This window comes from Protomyctophum parallelum (assembly GCF_964188405.1).
Source record: "Protomyctophum parallelum genome assembly, chromosome: 9".
NCBI lineage: Eukaryota > Metazoa > Chordata > Actinopteri > Myctophiformes > Myctophidae > Protomyctophum > Protomyctophum parallelum.
The window spans coordinates 3,106,706-3,127,394 of record NC_139706.1 but is presented as its reverse complement, the minus strand read 5'-3'; the positions used below and the strand labels follow the sequence as shown (position 1 = coordinate 3,127,394).

The 20,689-nt window shown below is 42.6% G+C and overlaps 1 protein-coding gene across 1 annotated transcript in view; it reads right to left on the bottom strand.

Moving 5' to 3' along the window:
- The window catches only part of sphkap (SPHK1 interactor, AKAP domain containing), a gene marked incomplete at its 3' end in the record, with an annotated part of 60,434 nt that overhangs the window by 23,088 nt on the left and 16,657 nt on the right, over positions 1-20,689 (bottom strand). The window contains 2 exon segments of the mRNA XM_083772487.1: positions 6,862-7,002; positions 8,939-8,998. Of these exon segments, the coding sequence (XP_083628613.1) occupies positions 6,862-7,002; positions 8,939-8,998 (201 nt within the window).

Genomic DNA, 20,689 nt, shown 5'->3' with positions numbered 1-20,689 from the left:
TGTATGACTTTCATCCGACGGAGCATTGGTCCGAACGACAACCTACCTCCTCCCTCACCCTAACCCTAACCTCCCCCGGGGCAGACACCTAAACCTAACCGCAACCCTCTCCCGACCCGCAGCGCACCTCGGAGCATTGCACCTCACCAGGCTTAAATTTCCACCACCTCGGAGGAAAGGGATCTATAATAACGCACGTGCATGTATTTAAGTCATCAGATCGTTCATGCCACCTTTTGGTCACACCACCACGACCCACACACACGCCGCTCTAGAGACAGTGTTTGTTACAACTATCTGTTTGTTTTAATATTAAACACCTCGGAATATACCTCGGCCTTAATATCCATCAGCTGATCAAACTCAGGTGAGTGCATTTGCAGGTGTTGGCCTACTGTTAGCTTAGCTCAGTGCTTTTCAACCCCTTTCACATTATTAATTTTTTGGGCATTTGAGTCACGGAGCACCATTTGATGACATTTAGCTCTTATTTAGCCTCTTAGACCCATTTGAGCCACGGACCACCATTTGATGACATTTAGCTCTTATTTAGCCTCTCAGACCCATTTGAGCCACGGACCACCATTTGATGACATTTAGCCTCGACTCAAAACTAGAGAATGTTGTTGTCGTTGGATAAGAGTTTGTTTGTCCACACTTACTTCCATTGTTCTGCCCTTACTATACGTTGGCAGACAGCTAACAAAGTTCCCAATAAAGCTCCAAAAGGCATGACTTGATTTAGGTTCTTTACTGATGAATAAATTGTAAAACTGCAATACAGAAAAAATAGAAAACACAACATTGGTGTCATATACTGTAAAATCATAAACCAAACAGTTATTTGTATGCATCATACATGAAAAAGAACATGTTGTACTCACTGTACTAAATGCAATCAACATTTTAGAAAATATCAAGCATATTGCTTTAAGAGCCAAGATATGCTTAAAGAGCCATAAAGTTTAACAAAAAACACACAAACTTACAGACTTATCCTGTCCAAGGCCTGATAGAAAGGGTTAACTCAACATGCAGTGAGAGAGCTCTTGACAGTGTGCTGGCTTGAACTGAACTGACTCTGACCAAACTAATCACCTCATAACTACCCTTGTGAAGCTACCAGGTGAGGAGAATTACTAATTAAAGGGCCTCTTCACCCTTTTTGCAAAGAAATATATGTTAATGACATTTAGGAGCTTTAGAACACTTTCCTGGAGGTCTTTATGTGTGTAATATGTGGTTTTAGATATTTTTGATTGTAGCAGCTGAGCCCAGTGTCTCTGATGTCATGGACACTGGGATCACTTACTTCCTGGACTACATGTGGTCTCAGTAAGACAGACCTCCCCTATCCACAAGGAGGAGCAGTGCACCAAAGTATTATGGGAATTGTAGTCCAGGAAGGAAGTGAGCCCAGTGTCCATGACATCAGAGACACTGGGCTCACTGCTACAATCTAAAATATCTAAAACCACATATTACACACATAAAGACCCCCAGGAAAGTGTTCTAAAGCTTCTAAACGTCATTAACATATATTCTTTTGCAAAAAGGGTGAAGTGTCCCTTTAAGCAAAAGAACATTGGTCTCCATTACACATAGGGCCTACTAGGTGAAAGGTGAAAGGTGAACTACCTAGAAAAGTAAACAGCACATCCATGCTGTATTGATTTTGAGAGAACAGGCACACGTTGATCAAAATGACAATTATTTTACATCTAATTGTACAAGACTTATAGTAAATTAATTAGCCTAATGCAGGTATTTAACAATTTTTTACTCTTGACGGGTCCATTTGTGTAAGTGCTGTTATTAAAATGCTTACTTTAAAAATACTATTCATAAAACATAATTCGCAATAATTTCATGATACAATAATTAATGTGGTTCATAATTGATTTCACATGAGGTTAGAAAATGTAAAAACATGATTTGATAACTTTCTGAGGCAGAACCAAGTTCCCTGTCTGTCAGTAGCAACACTGGACCATGATTGATTGACTGATTGATGCATGATTGCATGGCATTGCACACAGGTGGTACAAACTTTGTCTCACTCAAGCCAAATTCCAATACCCAAAATCTCGGCCACTCGCTCACTCACACTCGCTCACTCCAGCATGGAGGTGTTACGGTGAAATTGGTGACCTGCTGAAATATGTGACGTGTTGACATCACATGACATCAGTGTCCGAATGTAAATCGTTGCAGTTTGTTTATTAGCAGAGTTCAATATAGCGGTATTCAGGCCACGTATTTAAAGACCTCCATGTAAGTTGTGTGAAGTCCACAAGATGGTCACATATTTTGACAGGTCACCAATTTCACCATCATTTGCCATGCCGGAGTGACCGAGTGTGAGCGAGCGAGTGGCCGAGATTTTGGGATTGGAATTGGAATTTGGCTTCAGACACTGGTCTACTCTGCATGAAGGAAGCAGCAGCACACTTGCAGTTTAGTGTTACAAACGACGTCTGAAGCCAAAGCAGACTGTCAAAGGACATTATAAGAACATAAAATTCAAGAAGAACCTCTTTTCACGCCAACGACTCAGTATTTTATATTAGATTAGTCTTTGATGTTTTGTTTTGATGGACACGTTCACCTGCGCATAGCTCATTTCTACACGTTTGTATTTCATTTGTTTGATCAATGTTATGTACTGTGATACACTTTGTTGATGTGTTTATAATTTTTTGTGGAGATATAGTTCTCACGGCATGGATTGAAGTAACAACTCAGGGATGAGAAGAATGCCCGAAATAAATGCCCGTTGTGTGTGATATGAAGCTTTTATTTAGCCTAATACTGGAGTATTTCTACTCTATCTCAGGCTATTTTTTGGTTACTTACTGTCTGTGTGTGTGTCGCGCTGTCTGTTGGACATGTTGTGAGCTTGTAGATCTGCCATTTGTATACATTTCATACAAATCGTCCCCCTGGGTCCACAGTTGATATAGCTTTATGTGCATTTGGATTGGAGACACACATAACATGTCTACGGTGGATTTTTATGAAACAAACGCTTTGGCAGATTGAAAGAGGATAATTCAAGCTTGTCCTACAGCTGCAATGTTTAGAGTTGCTGGATTGGAAGTGACTGTGCAGTTGTGTTGCATCATGTTTCCTGGTGTACAACATATAGACCATGTTTAAGTAACGACACACACAAGAGAAGTAAAAGGGTGTTAATTTGTTGACACTGCGGAAGGCATCACTCGGTGCTGCGCTATGAGCTTGTAGATCTGCTATTTTTCAATAGCTAAAGTATAACATGATGCTTAAAACACAACTGGCCGTTGTGCTGCCTCCTGCATTATACAAATTCAAAACGGGTGGTACGCAGGGCCGTTCAGTGACTTCAATGAGAGCTTCCAACACACACAAAATAATCACCTGCACATAATTTCTTGACAGAAAGTAGCTCATAATAAATAACATGTCTACGGTGTTTTAATCAAGTACATTTTGAAATCTGGACATATTGGAAGCATTGATACTTTTGCTTGAACGGATAGTTCACAATTTGTATGGAATACTTGCCATTAATATAGTGGTTGCAACTGTATTAATTGATTGCCTGAGTCCCGTGGTGGGAGTTCTGCTCTGGTTTTGATGAATATTAATTCTCAGGGCTTCTGGGTAATCCAGTCCCAATGCAATGCCTATATATGGAGTGTCATGGCAGCCTCCGTGTCGCTCTGTCCTCACTTCTTGTGTCACGAGGTGTGACGGACTGATGCCCGTATATGGTGACAGAGCCGCAGGTTTTCATAGTAATCTGCAATCTACGGTCGCAATTATTATGCAGAATGTCTCATTTCACTAGTTATCAAATGTATAAATTGTATACAAATATTTTTGAAAATGGCAGATCTACAAACTCACATTGTGTCGCATCGCATGCTTGTAGATCAGCAATTTTCAAATGGCCGAAGTTTATATAGGGCTTAATGTGGTTGATGTGTGTTTTGTAGTAATGATCTCAACCAGTGATCTGGGTGGTCCCCAGCTAAATGATGGAGATTTGTTAACCAAATGGACCCTTATTAGATCTTTAACTCTTGAGAGCGTAAAATGATACCAAATGGACCCGTACGGTCCATTTGGTATCATTTTACGCTCTCAAGAGTTAAATTATTGTAAAACATCTGCATTACTTAATTTACCAGAAGTCCACACAAAAAATAATGTAGAAGAATTGTTATTTTGATCAATGTCTGCCTGTTCTCTCTCCTAATGGTACCAACATCAATACAGCAAAATCTTATCCAACGACATGAAAATATTCTTTAGTTTTGGGTCTGAGAGGCTAAATGTCATCAAATGGTCGTTCCGTGGCTCAAATGCCCAATAAATCAATAATGCGCCTTGATATGAAGAGGGTTGAAAAGCACCACTAAATGTACTGGACATTGAAATGCATTTTTTCTTTTTTTACTGTTGTACTTATGTTTTTCCTAACAACGTCCAACCGTTTGTGTAACTATCGTGCCAGAATGGTATACTCCTGCTTTAAAGGAGTCAATTCAAACACTTCAAAAGAAAATGTCATATGTAGACGAGCAAATCCGCTAACCATGCAGTCAGATGTCAGTGGGAAGTAACACTAGGGACCACCATTCGTGATGATGATGAGCGCCCCTCACTTCACACGGTGTGATTTTTGAGTTGTGGAACCACTCCTATAGACGGCTATGTGTGTGGCTGGGCCCCTGTGTCCGAGCACGAAAATAGCGTTATAGCGTTTGTTCACTACCAAGTGTCACTGTTGCACAGCCAGACACACACACACACACACACACACAGGCCAGGGAGGAGGGCTTGTACAGTACAGTACAGTACAGTACAGTACAGTACAGTACAGTACAGTACAGTACAGTACAGTACAGTACAGTACAGTACAGTACAGTACAGTACAGTACAGTACAGTACAGTACAGTACAGTACAGCACCACTCACTTCAGACGGGTCTGATTTTAGTTTTTTAAATATACTTTTTTTGTTTGTTTTTAAAGGAGAATGATGTCTGGTGCTCTTGTCTGGAACCCTCCTCAGAACAGCGGGGGGGAGAGGTACAGATTTGGCTCCCTGCCTCTTCCCGGCCTGTGGACCCGGCAGACCGGTGAGTGTTGTTCAATCATGTTATTACAGTGTTACAATGTCATTAGCGTTACAATGTTATTGTTATTGCAAAATGTTGTTACAATGTTAAAAACAGTTTTCGAGGGTATTTGAGTACTTCCGGTCATTTCTTAAAATGTTGAGGTATTTGCACTTTAGTTTTTCCCCAATATTATTTACTTAAACATTAGTTACTAGTTACTTTGTAGATTTATTACAAAACATACATTAACCACTTAGACCTGAGGACTATTCTACAAATGCCTTCTACATCCTGACAGTTTTCTGAAAAGCCCATGTTTCTATGTCAGTCGTCTCAAACATTTTCATGTTATGTTTTTTCCAGTGCCCCCCCCCCCCCCCCCGGAAGCAAAGATTTGAGTTAAAAAAAAATTGCTCTGAAAGAATATACATTCAAAGACTTGCGCCACATTTTCACGATTTTTCAAAAATAGCAGATGTACAAGCTCGTAGCGCTATGTATGTATATATATATATATATATATATATTAATTACACACAGACCTGGGATGACGTCACCTAGACGTCCATATATATACGGACTTGGGGGGGGGGGGAGGGGGGAACATTTTGTAAAAAAACTAAAAATGTATTTAGCCCCATGTTCGAATGCTCCTGCCCCCTGTCAAAAATAGCTAAAATCGCTAAAACGAAAGAAAGCAGCAAATTAAAATAAACATTCTTTTACTTTCTCTAATAACAACCTAAAACATGAACCTTGGTTGAAAAAAACTAAAGTTGTCCTTCAAGTCAGAAATGAGAGATTGTTTTTTTTCATCAGCCACCCGCCTGATGAAACCGATAGCCTAAATAAGAGGAAGAACCCATAGATTTCCAGGACCACTCCAATGATGGGACAGCAGACTTTGACTTTGAACAAGAGATGCTCAGATCCTTCCCTGAGGACCTGTCTACAAAGGCATGGATGTGGTCCTCCTGGAAGCAGGAGTGGGACTCTGCTGGGCCCACACGTTGTCACCGCCACATCTGGGACCCAGGAGAAAGCATCACAGGAGGGAAATCTGCCACAACGACAACTGACCTTGCTGAACACACTGCATACTGGGGTTGGACACTTCTAGGCTACCTGAGACGAGGGCGTGGTGGCACGATATAGAGTTGCACATCCGATGAAGATGCATGAAAAGACACTCGAGTCTCATTTTGTAATATATCTTTGGAACAGAAGTAACAGAAGTGTTTGCCAATTGTTGCGACCGTACCCGTCAGTCCTTCAGTGACTCCATATATGGCTGTCAGTGTGTCACGCCTCGTAACACGTCACACCACCATATATGGTCGTCAGTCTGTCATGCCTCGTGACACACTCCATATATGGCCGTCTCCATAATATGAAGATCACGACACTGACCTCATCAAACCCTGGATAGCCATATATGGAGAAGACTGGATCATCACCTATATCTGCATATATGGAGCCGCTAGCAACTCTACATCTGACCTCAAACCCTTAGTTCTCCATATGTGGAGCTGAACGGTTCTGACATCCATATTATGATGCCCCCCCACCCATCCTTCCTCTTCGATGTCTTCCATTTGACTGACACCTGTCCATTCATTAATGTGTCAGTGTGTACTGTGTACCACTTGGAGCCAACTGAGGCAAACACAGAAGTGACATGGATGAATTGTATGAAGCACTGAAACTCACTCATCTTGAGTGTGGTTGAGTGACAGGTGAAGCTCACTCACCTGAGTGTGGGTGTGTGGGTGAGTCTGACTGCTGTCTGGGGCCTTGAGGCTACCAAGCAAAAGGATCTCATTTTCCTTGGGTTGGTGCACACTCAGTGACTCCATCAACTTTGGCAAGTCTGGAGAAACCTGAGCCAGCTTCTGTAAAGAGAAGAGCATAAGTAGGTCCTGAGAGGCTTATTGTCGGTATCAGCCGCTAACACCTGGGAGTCTGTCCCTGTTACAATGCACTATTGTACGACAGACAGACCTATATTTCTACTTCATCAAATAGAGACGACAATAGACATATGATATGAATCTCGCACGGGAAGTGACATGTATACAAAGCAGTGACTGGAGCAAGCTGGACCAGCTCATAACAAACATTATTTATGCACCATTGAGACCTGTGTCATATAATCGGTTCAGGCACATGAAAGAAGACATCACAGTTTGCTTTCTAATCACTTGCTTCTCGATGTGCACAGTACATCATTCTATTTGGGGATTTAAGGTACAGTTTCTGTTCCGGGGTCTTTGGCTGCCAGACAGGAAACGGTGGGCAGTCTCGCGATACTTGGCATGTTCAGAAACATACTTTTTGCTCTTTAGATACCTCTATAAAATTACAGTGTACACATCGAAAAGCAACGCAGCAGACAATAATGTGTTATGTCTTCTGTTATTTGCCAGAAGCGATTACATTACAAAAGATCTCAGTCATTCATAAATGTTTGTTCATGAGCTGGTCACTGAGCTCTCATTGACTCCAGTGTATTTTATATATAAATAGAGCTGGTCACTGAGCTCTCATTGACTCCAGTGTATTTTATATATAAATAGAGCTGGTCACTGAGCTCTCATTGACTCCAGTGCATTCTGCCAAACTTCCGGGTGCAGTTTGGCAATGGTGCGACAAATCTGCCGTCTGGAATTGCGTGATCGCGCAAATGACGTCGGTGACCTTGCCTCCATTTAATATACCTTGGTTACAATGCCCTATAGACCCCTGGGAGATGGAGTTTGTACCTGTTACAATGCACTATAGACCCATGGGAGATGGAGTCTGACCATCGGATCAAAGTACTTACCACACGACTTGCCACACCCAAGCTGTGCTACTCATATGCTGAGTTGGCGGTGCCCGGGATCAAACCTTGTGGTCCAAAGGTGAGAGCTCTACCGACTGAACTACTCGACTACACAAATCATCATTGTAGAAAAATGCTCTAATTGGATGATTTGTCTTTTAGCTGTTAATGTGTGTGTGTGAAGTTCTGTGAAACGGCTCATAGTATCATGGGATGTTATCACTGCCTCCACCGACACAAGGGGTGACTAACGGGAACAAACCTACTCATTGCCTAAACAGATCAACCCTCTAATTCTTTCTAATTATCCTGGATCCATGGCAACTGAGACACTTTTTACAGCATTGATGAGACACTGAAGAGCAGAGGAGAGGATAGACCTAGAACGCCTGTGATCTTTTAATTAACTTAGTAAAAGTTCATGTATCAGAGGCATAGAACAGTCTGCTTAACTTCTGGTCGGGTTCCAAATTGGCGGCCTAAATGTGATAAATGCTCAGTTTGTACTCGCCCATTAAATAATTCCAAAGACGTGAGTGAAATATGGTCCTCTAGTTTTATATCCATGTGAAAGTTCTGGCACAAAACATGTATTTAGTCAATTATCTCCACTTTTTCAAGAGATGCACACGGACGTCTTTCTCTCCGTGCAGGGGGGGGGCCGGAATGATCAATGAACTGATTTTACGAATACGTCCTGTTTACCGCAGACGTCATCGCCAATTGACCAGGGAAACACAAAAGTGTGGGTCTCACAATTGGCAGGTGGTTAATTACCCAGCACCTATCGCAAGGCACCTGCCAATTGTGAGACCCGTTATATGGCTCTTGTATATACTGTATGAAACAACAAGAGCCGTTCTAGGGCTAAGGAGAGGAATGTGCAGTAAAATCCAGTGTAATTTATGTAAAAATGGTCTATTTCTATAGGCCCTGTATATACTGTACATTAGATGAGTGACAGCAGAGAAAGAGGGTGGACAGAGTAGAAGAGTTTTGCTCACCTCAACAATTCTGTCATTGCGAAAATCCACTTTCTGTTCGTCGACATTCACAAAACAGATCTGATGGGGGGGGGAGAGAGAGAGACAGAGAGAGAGAGAAAAAGAGAGAGAGGGAGTGAGAGAGAATGAAGACAGTTACATTGATGGGATTTATTTATAGATGTCAGTGTGTGAAGCTACACTGTCCTCCGTTCCTTCTTTCTCCAATGTCAGTGTCACAGGAGTCAGGACCGGGAGACAGGACAATGACAACACACCATTTCTGTCTCACGAGAGAGCACGCTGTGTTCGTACATTCACACCGAGTCGGCACCCTCTCTCTCTCTCTCTCTCTCTCTCACTCTCACTCTCACTCTCACTTGTCCTTCGTTTTCCTGTCAAAATCAACCCCCCTTTTGGGATTCTATATCCTACAATTAGCCTATAGGTGATATTTTCAATACAATTATCAATGTAATGCTTAGTGACTATACTCTGTCATAATGTGTGCAAATCTTTGAATATATATTCTTTCACGAACATTTTTAACTCAAATATTTACTTCTGGAGATGAGATGGGTGTCGGCGGCCAAATAGAAAGGAGAAAGGAGTGTTTTTCGTGTAAAACTAATGGATTCAGAATGATGAAAAACCCCTAGTTTGACACATCACATGCTACTTAAAGCATAATGAAATTTAGAACATTTTGCCTTATAATGGTTGTATGGTACCCCAACTTTCAGCAGCTGTCAATAATTCCCCTAGGGTGGTTGAATATAAACCAATGTGGGATATGTGAATAGACGCCTTTACAAACACATTGGTGAAGAAGATTCTTGGTAAGAAATGTATTCCCAGATTTTATTAATATCCTAGTTTTTCAGAAAACTGTTATTTTTGTAGAATATGGTTCCGGTCATTCTTTTTTATTATTTGTTCTTAATCTTTACCCCATGATTTTTGTAACCCATTGTTTTTCCACCCAGTGTCAATTGTCTAGCTACACTTCCTCTGCCAACCTGGGGAGAGCAACGGACTGATCACATGCTGCCTTCAATTCATGAGGACTGAGGAGTCCAATTAGCCACCTGACGGGGGGCGGGTTCCCCAGTTGAACGTAGCTGGAAATAACACGCTATTCCAACCAGTTCCTTTCCCCTCTATCAGGCGCCCCGGCTGGCCAGCGGGAGGCAGTATTAGAGACCAGGATTTACTGCATGTTTTTTGTGAGGGTACCTATACCTACCCTAGGGGACAAGGGGAGATCAACCAATCATTCTTTCAAAGCTGCTTCCATTAACACCCAGACAGTCTCCTGTAGCTTCCGTATCGACCTCTTGGTCTTAAGCCACTTCCATGTGATCCTGCTGTCTGCCTTTCACCTCCTAGAGACCTAGAGGGTCTCCACTATCGACCCGACAATACCTGCTACCTACCTCCCCCAGCACTTATCCCCCAGTTTTTGGGTCAAAGAAAAAAAAAAATTAAGTTCATTAGGGATGCACCGATATGGAAATTCTTGGCCGATACCGATGTTTAAAATAACAATTTAGCCGATAGTTGATACCGATAGATTTAGTTGTTGTTGTTTTGTAATTTCGTTTTTGTTGTTTTTATTTCCCCCTTTTGTGGAAGTGAAAGTAGTAAATGCATCTGCAAAATTGTGCAAATCTTTGAATATATATTCTTTCACAGCAAACATTTTAAATTCAAATCTTTGCATCTGGGGGGGTCCCTGGAACAACATATCTTGAGATGGGGGTCGGCGGCCAAATACATATAATTCTGGGGGTCCTTGACATGAAAATGTTTTAGAACCACTGACATAGAAACATAGCTTGTGGTGACGGAGGCGTTGCATAGCAACGGGACCAATGTTAAAGGCTGCTTAGGGGCTCAACCACACAAACGAAAGCAACCCGCGGCAACTATGAATATTTACAAGCCACTTTACAGGAAAACGAGCCCAAAGTTGATTATAATATGCAGACCTGGCAACACTGCAAACCAGCGCTGGAGGCTACTTTGCATGGGTAAAAACAATGTTTCATCGGCCGACTGGTTTGTGCTGAATTAAGCTTAGAACTACAGATAACTACTGTATAGGTTCCTGCTGTTCAGTTTCCTGCAGTCTGTGTGCACTATTTGGCATCTACACAACTATCTCTGCTTTATCTCTTCCTTGTGACACTTCTTATATACACTTCTTGTAATTTGTCTTCTGTTTTGGCTGTAGACAAGAAGAAATAAAAAGAAGAAATAGTACAGCCGGAAAAACAAATGGGTCAGTGCACTGGCTTTGACACTCAAAAAAAGGTTAGCCTATTTAAATGTCTCTGGTCATTTTGTCAGTAGTCATTTTAAGATGACCATGATTGGAATCATCAAAATAAGCACTGAGATAAATATAGAAGCACACACTGGATTAAGCAAGCTGTTCCAAACGGCTGGTTTTGTTTTGGTGACCTTGTTGGTGACACTGTTTATCTAACGAGTCCAAATGTTCCCCTGTGTGACTACAAAGCATAGTAAATTCACTGGTCTTACTTCCACTCTGGTAGGACCCAGTCAAAAGTAACAATTTGCAGTCAATCGAGGCCAGTTTGACGACTGACTTTTGGAAAAGACAAGCAGAAGAAAACAAATACTGAATAATAGAGGAAATGACGGCCCGGACGGTTAGCTCAACCGTCTCTAGGCACCTATAGGCTGCTGAGCCAGCCTGACAGCGTGCCGCGGGTTCGACTCCCGATCCCGATGGCCTTTGCCGCTTATCTCTCTCTCCCCATCCCGCGTATCTCTCTCTCCCCATTTCCTATCAATCTACTTTCATCCTATCAACCGTTTTGAAAAGGTGCCTGCATGTCCTTTGGAGCAAATTATGTCTGTCTTCCAGAGTCTCGGTTCACCAGCTGATTATAACGCCAACGATCAAAATAATCGGCAGCTGCGTGTATAGTCAGCTCAGCCAACCGACAAAAACCTAGGATGACTCTGACCAATTGGAAGGATATCTTGAAGGTTTTGGCGCAACATCTTTGAGTGTGTGTGTCTGTGTGTTTGCGTGCGTGTGTGTGTGTCTGTGTGTTTGCGTGTGTGCGTCTGCATGTGACAACTACTTTGGATAATGTTTTGGATGGGACTATATAAGGTCCACTTCCAATTCCAAGGTTTTTGAATAAAAAAACGGAGACTTTGAACATCAGTGACTGTTGATTGTTTTGATTGATGGAAAAAATGTAATATTACAATTTGCAGAATGGGTACAATGCAAGAAAAGTACAGGTCAATACAAAGTGCTGAGAGCACAAAAAAAAAACACTCGAATGAATGTGTTGTCAGTGTGTATGGCAGAGTTCAATAAATGTGGAGTCCCAAATGAGAAGTTGCAATGTTTTCATTCTTGTAATTCCGACCTTACAATGACTATTAATATTTTCTGTTGGTCATGTGCATATTGAATGGGTTATTACAGTACATTTTGGGCTGGTAGCCCTCGGCTAGGTGGCAAATTTGAAAGTAGATCTTGGGTCAAAAAAGGTTGGGCACCCCTGGCATACATCATCATGTATTTTCAACTGGAAAAGACTCAAAGCATAAATTAGGCCCAGCTCAGGGTAGGCTTAAGCTGAAAGCCAACAGTGCATGAACGGTATAGCTACTTATACTGCGTGAGATTGTTCTAGCCCATGCCATGTTGTCATTCTAGTTCTCATTTCACTTTAGCTATTTTTGAGTGGTGCAACGTCCCACTCCTATAGGGAGCTTTGTGTGTCTCTGGCTGGCTGGCTGTGTCCCTGTGTCCGAGCACGAAAATAGCGCCTCTGTTGCGCAGCCTAACACACACGTGCGTGCGCGCGCACACACACACACACACACACATTAACTGTACATATTAACTGTATATACTGTATATATGATGACAGTACAGTAGATACTGTCAATACTTTGACATTTCATTGTCAAAGTATTTGTATACTATGTGCAGTGTCGATCAAATTTAATCTAATCTAAAAAACGGTAACGGTAATTTCTCGTCTGTTTCTGACGCGGGGCGGCTCGCCAGAGCCGGCACGTTCCTGAGGGTCTGGAATTTCCGGGGACCCCCTGGAGACCCCCACACGGAGTTGAACCACTCACACGGGTGTGAGTAATACAATGCTGCCCACTTTCCTTGAAAAAGCAACACACACACATACACAACGGAGGAGTAGGCAGAGTTTCATGGCCAGACTGCGCTGAAATTATGCCATTACTGACTTTGGTTGAACTTGGAACAAAGTCCATCAGGGCTTGTTCCAGATGTCTGTCTGAGGAACCCAATTCAGGATGTTTTGGGTTGTTTAGAGGGACAGGAAGAGAGACACACAGAGTTCATGGCCTATTTTTGAACATTCTGACTTGGCCTTGGAGATGCTCTAATTCAGTGGTTCCCAAACTTTTTAGGCAACACACCCACTTCTGCATCCTGACCGAAGGAAAGAGGGGGCACTTAGTGTAGGCCTACTGTATTTATAGCATCCTTTTCCCCTCTACACCAAGTACTTTTGCAGAAAATAGCCGATCTACAAGTTCACAACGTTGTCTGCTTATATCTGCTTGAGTTGAACTGTACATGGGCTAGCTGTTTTAGGCACCTAGTATGACATGCCTGGAGTCTATGGTTTTAGTGGTTTAGTAGAAAAACTGTGGAAATGCCAATACTTTTACTCAAGTAACCTTTTGTATACCAGACTTTTATTTGTAACAGAGTATGTCTATGGTATTGATACTTTTGCTTAAATGATCACTTCACCACTTTTCAACCTTCGTTGGTGTCGGGAGGAAACCTCATAACTCACTTTTTGAGGTTTTTCTTTTGGCATATACCAGTGAGCACCCTTTACGTCTATGTTGTTTCGAAAATATTGAACCAATGGAAAGTAGTAAAAAGTGCTTTGGACAAAACCTCTTACGGTAACTCCATTGGACCCTCAAAATATCTGCTAAAGCAACTATGGTCACATTCTCACCTAATACTTCGGTAGACTCAATGCGTATGCAGGGCGGATTCTTGCATATTTCATTTGCTGTGGTTTGCCTTCACACTGTCATTCGCAGAAATTGGAAACGCAGCAGGCCTTTATCCCATTCATAAACTAGCCTACACAGTGAAATATATGGTGATAAAAATTACACGCATAACGTGCATGTGTCGTGCCGTCTGGGACTGGACCCCCCCCCCCCCCCCCTCTCTCTCTCTCTCTCTCTCTCTCTCTCTACGCACGCAGCCGCCACACACTGTTCTTTTGGGCATGGAGGCACAGCGATGAGCGCACTGATATAACTCCCCAGTCCCCACACAGTGACAGCACTCCATGTTTACGGCACGCACAGACAGAATATTATGTAGGCTATAATACACTGCAGTGTTTTTATGTGTTTTCTATAAGCAATTGATTAATGTACTCTTCCTCATTTCGATCAGGGCTTCAGTCTCCTCATTCGACCACGTCTATCCACGGTAACTAACGGGACATCTTTGCGCTGCGTAAAATATGCCTTCTCCGTCTCCAACTGTGTTCAGCTCCTCACCCGCCACATTTGCTTCATTTCCTTAATTTACTGCAGATTGCATTCATACCTGCACCGAATCGTAATCAAATGACCCCCGTTTTTGCTCGGAGTAGAATGAGGTTCTTTGATATACGCATTAGGATTCGAATGAGCCTTCACACCTGCCAAACGAAGTGCACTTTCTGACAATGCGCAGCAGGATTCGTTTTAATTGCAGCAAAGCTTTCTGGTGTGAATGTCACCTAACTCCACCACCTCTCCCCCTCTCTCATGAAAGTAATTGACAATATATACAGTTACAACACTAACTTTGATGAGGCTGTATTGCTTTGTTTTGAAAAATATAAGGTTTTCTTAATTTTTAATTTCCTGAAAAATGACCTTTTTCAGGAAAATGACATTTTGGAGTTATGAGGTTTCCTTCTGACAGCAGAGATATAATTGGTCCACACAAATGTTAATGATAAAATACCACCCCTGCTCAGTCGTGTCTCATGGCTGTGGGCAGTTCAGAAACCCGTCCACCAGTGACATCATTGTTAGGCAGATCTTTTTTAAACAATAATTGTTTTAAATATATTTAGATTTTTACAATGGCTCCATTATCACATTACAACTTTTTCAGGAATAGAAAGCCTTCCATTTATATTAGCTTGGATTCCCCATCGATGATGTCACTGGTGGACGGGTTTCTGAACTGCCCACAGCCCTCCCATGAGACACAGAATGAGTAGAAATAAACTCTGGCATTTTATCATGAACATTAGACGGGACCAGTTATATGAAGGTGAGTACTTTTGAAATCCCAGAGGTGTGCATTGAGCCATATCAGAGATGAAATGTTTTTATAATCGTCTCCAGATTTCCTGATCTGCATGTGTAGTTGTGTACAAGGGGACAGGCAGTGCAACCCCCCACCCCCTATATTTGAGTGACAAACGGGTTGAAAAACAGCCAAAAGGACAGGCACATCCACAACCTAATAGGCTGGGTGCTGGGTCAAAAACAGTGATAGTTCAAGAGAAAAGAGTTTTCTGCTCCCATATATATTTACATACAAGTACGTGGTGTACCATGTACCATATATATTTACTTCAAGTACCACGTACTTGAGGTAAATATATATGGGAGCAGAAAATTGTGTGCAAACTCTTTTCTCTTGGAACTGTTTTTGAGTGGCACCACTGCTATGGCCTATTGGGATTTGATCGTGGACAAAGTGACATACATACACATATGCACACAAACATCTCATTATAAGTGTTATTTCATCGCTCCACGGCTCAAGTGATAATTATGTCAATATTGGCAGCAGCTGGGCCAAGAACTGTGAGTGTTGGCTACAATTATTGCCTTCTGCACACTGTCGGAATAATCTCTGAGCAGATGCATGTGGTGCCAGCCACCGCATGCTTGCACAGTCGCGCACACACACGCACGCGCAACCACACACAGACACACTCACACACACGCAGGTGCATACGTTGGTTAGGCATTAGTTCGACAGCACACGCGCACACACGCACGCGCACACGCAACCACACACAGACACACTCACACACGCAGGTGCATACGTTGGTTAGACATACTAACAGTCCGACAGGCATTAGTTCGACAGCACGCACGCACACGTATTTTGATTCCAATACTTTTGCACTTTTACTCAAGTACATTTTGAATTACGGACTGTAACCGAGTACCTCTACATTGCAGTATTGATACTTTAGAAATGTGAGTACTTTTCCCACCGCTGGTGATGTGTTCACCCTGTTCTGTCTCAATGGGGCTGGAGTGGATGGGGAACAGGTCAGTACAGCATGCACCGTACTAGTGTGAAGTGTTTGATTCATCAGGTGATGGATGGTTCGCTCTACTTTGTGGACCAAAAACAGGAAGGGGAACCACGTCTGTCTGTCTGTCTGTCTACAAAAATCCATCCATCCATGAAAGTTGAATCATACCCTATTTTAACGTATAACTTTGTGCACAGTTCGGTTGGCCAAGTCAGATACATAGTATGCACTATGCAGTGCCGTTCAATACGTCACTGACTTTACCTCTGTGTTTTCAACCCAGCTTTGCGGCTGTTCGCAGTTTCTCTTTCCGTGATGCGATGGACCGATTAATGACACAGGACCCACACAACCTGCCCAGCACGGAAAAAAAGACAGCCAGTGGCCAAAGATAAGTCACTGTCTGCCTTCGTTGTAAAGAAATAAAATAAAAGGTTGTGGCTTGAGGCTTCCCTGTGAATCTCTAGTGTCTTCAGTATTGCCCAAATACTGCAACGTGTATGTGGGAGCACAGATTTACATTTGAGAACATTGAGACATTGGATTGTCAATAAAATGTCAGAAAATCGTCAGTGAGAAAGGAGGGCATTTGCAAAGGTAAATGCTATTCAGAACAGTGAAAAGAAGTGTTGAAAACAGACACTTGTTTTCAGTAACAAAAGAGAAGCCTCTTATGCCCGGGCTCTGGACCTGATCACCCCTATATCTTTGTTCTGACATCATTCTGACATCTGCATTTGGACCATGCCTGACAAAGGACTCCATATATGGGCATAAAAGGGACACAGCCATAATACCTGGGTGGGGCATACGGTACATCTCCAACCTGCATCATTCCTAGTAGGCAGTGCCCAATGGGCAGGGGCGGCCTTAGGAATCTGGAGGCCCGTTTCAAGACCAAATATTTTGTTGATACATCCGTATATATTGATACGAATAGTTCGACTGTTCAATATCACACGCAGCTATTGTTTTACTCGTTTCTCCGACATATTGTAAGCCACATTTTTCACATGTGATTAAATAAACACAGTTGCTGGTGCTGGCTGTTATCTGTTGTTTAATCTCCAACATGCGTTTGTAGTTGTATTTTTAACTATTTGTTTGGGTTTGAAGTATTTTGGTCTCTGGCGTGCTGGTGTGTTGATTCCTTTTAGCTTGCTGTGTACCAGATAAAATGGTAAATGGTGCATTTATATAGCGCCTTTATCCAAAGCGCTTTACATAGATTGTGCATTATATTCACCCATTCACACACACATTCATACACCGATTGCGGCGGAAGCCATGCAAGGTACCAACCAGCACATCGGGAGCAATTTGGGGTTCAGTGTCTTGCCCAAGGACACTTTGACATGTAGACAGGAGGAGCCGGGATTCGAACCGCCGACCCATGGATCATTGGACGACCTGCTCTATATCTTGAGCCACAGTCGCCCTTAAGAGTTTTGTTTTTTCTGTAGGCCGAGTTTCGCGATTATTATTTTTTTGGCAGAAGGAGAAGGAAAAAAAAAAACTAACAATAACAATAGAAGATCAAGTCCTTTCAGGACTCCTTGGTCCTTTAAATAAAAAAAGATCATAGAAATAAATATACAATAAAGAGAGTTCCACCGTGTTCAGTTTGGAACATACAGACACAGGTTTGTGTTTCCACCGCATTGTGTTGGACGGAACAATTGTCATTGTTTGATGCCTAGCTGAATGGTTAGAGAGCCTGTCTGGAGAGAAGGAGTCTCCTGAGGTTTGAATCTCAGTAAGTGATGCTGAGAGGTGGCTCACCATCAGGTGGGATGAGATGTTGATCCATCATTTCTTGATCTTTCTGCTGTTCCTTCATCTGGAATGTGGTCTCGGTTGTTAATGTTGTTGTCGTCTGTTGTCGTTGGTTGCCATGGCTGCCAGTTCCCACCTGATGTCGTGTGGGAGTTCTGATTGGTCCAGAGCGTACTGAATAACTTCTAGCTTACATAACGTCTTAAGACGAGGACTCAAGTCTAAGATGAACAGCTCATCAGAGATAGTGTGATGTCCTTTCATTCCTCCAAAGAGGATGATACAATCTCCCACAATGCAACAGCACATACAATACATTGGACATGGCCCTTTCCCCTTGGGCTCAACCTTCTTCCAGGAGAAGGTCTCTGGACTGAATATCCACACATCATTGAAGTTCTGGTTACCGTTCCAGCCACCAAATATGTACAGCTCTCCATTGTAGATACATGCTGAATGACACCTGCGTCCTTCTGGTAGAAGTTGGGCAGAAGGTGTGTCCAGCCAGACGTTGGTCTCTGTGTCAAACACTCTGATGACCCCCTGGTACCCCCTCCAGCCCCCGAATACAAACATCTTGGTACCAATGATGGTAGCAGAGTGAGCTGATGAATCAGGAGGTGGAGTTCCTCTGGTGTTAATTAAAGTCCAGACCATTGTGCTGGTGTCCAACTTGTACATGTCATTAGTGTATCTAGTCAGCTTGGTCTGTCGTCCATGGATAAACATGACCTTCTCCAACACACAGGCTGAGTGGAAGCTCCTCTCCTCTGGAACAGTCCCAGAAACCCTGGGTTGGAACCATCTGTGGGCGTCAACATCAAATGCATAAAGCACATTGTAATACTGCCCTTCCCAGTACCCTCCCCAGATGTAGACTGTATCTTCAACCAACACAGCTGTGTGGCCGAAGCGCTTGGATGGAACCTCAAGGTGACCGTCTCCTCTTCCTGGTTCCACTGGAGGTAACTTCTTCCAGCATAAAGACACTGTGTTGAAGACATGGACATCCATCTGTCCCATGTTGTTGAAGGTCCCTCCATCCCAGCCTCCAAAGGAATACAGTTCGTTCCTCACTGCTACAGCAGCATGATGGGCTCGCTTTGGTCCTACTGCTTTGGAAACGGTCCAAGACATCACTATGTCTGTCTGTCTGTCTGTCTGTCTGTCTGTCTGTCTGTCTGTCTGTCTGTCTGTCTGTCTGTCTGTCTGTCTGTCTGTCTGTCTGTCTGTCTGTCTGTCTCTCTCTTCTCTCTCTCGACGTCTACGGTAATTTTCAACACGGTGCATCCTCTTATACAGTATCTTCTGGTGTGACATCACACGAGACACAAACTGTTGCCATGCACGCCTTAACGACGCCAATTAGTGCAGACAGTCCACTGAGCAACTCAAAGTGAGGCTGAATGACAAGCATTTTGCATTCTGGCTCTTTGAGGGGAGCTAGCGCCCCCTATGGCCAGCTTGGTGTGTTTGTGTGTTCTCAGGGACGGCCTTAGGAATCTGGAGGCCCGTTTCAAGACCAAATATGAGGCCCCCATATACCTATGACATCATTATTTTGTTGAGGCCCCCCTGAGGGTGGAGGCCTGTTTCAATTGAAACTGGTGAAACATACTTAAGGCCTCCTATGCCAATGGGCACCGCTCTAGTGTATATACTCCAGTGTATATAAAATGGACGGATGCTCTTCTGGACAGCTTGACCGCACAGTACAAGGAATGTTTCCTCATATTACAGTATAATCAAGCAGTCTTGGCATCAGACAACATTTTCATCGCCTCAGTAACGAGCCGATATGTCCAGAGGTTTTACACTGAAATTCCGGGTTAACACGAATTCTGTGCATGGAATTTAAATTCCCCACATGTTTCTTCTGATATCCCTCTGTCCCAGGCATTCTCCTTCTCGCTCGCCCTATTCATTCCAAATTCCACTTTCTCAAACATTATTTATTATTATAATTATACAGTTATTTTCAGCGAATGACACTGTTGCCATGTATAAACCTCACACACTCCATGATGGAGTCAGGTGTCTTATTCTATAAAAAATTATCTTTCTGGAATGTGGTTCTTACATCCCACTCCCACCCCAGAACAGTGGTTTAACGTAGTACAATGTTGAGGTATTTGTACTTTTTTTCCCAGTACTTTTACTTCTACTCTACTACAGCTCGGATCAAAATATTGTACATTTACTCCACCACATTTATTTGAAAACTTTAGTTAATAGTTAATTTGTAGAGTTTGATTATTATCACAAAACATACATTAATCTCTTAATTTCTACAAACTCACAATGTGCCGCGATGCATTGTGAGCTTGTAGATCTGATATGTTCTAAATGGGTTTAAACATTTGAAAACATGAAATGGGACATTCTGCACAATGAGTACTTTCTACTTTTGGTACTTTACATACATTTTTGATGCCAATACTTTTGTACTTTTACTCAAATACCTACAGTATATTGCAGTATTGATACTTTTACTTAACCCATTCTGAACGGGCACCCATTTTGGTGTCGGCATCATGTTATGCTTTAGCTATTGAAAAATAGCAGATCTACAAGCTCATATCGCGCCACCGAGTGGCGCGATACGAGCTTGTAGGTCTGCTATTTTTGAAAAATCGAAGAGCGACTG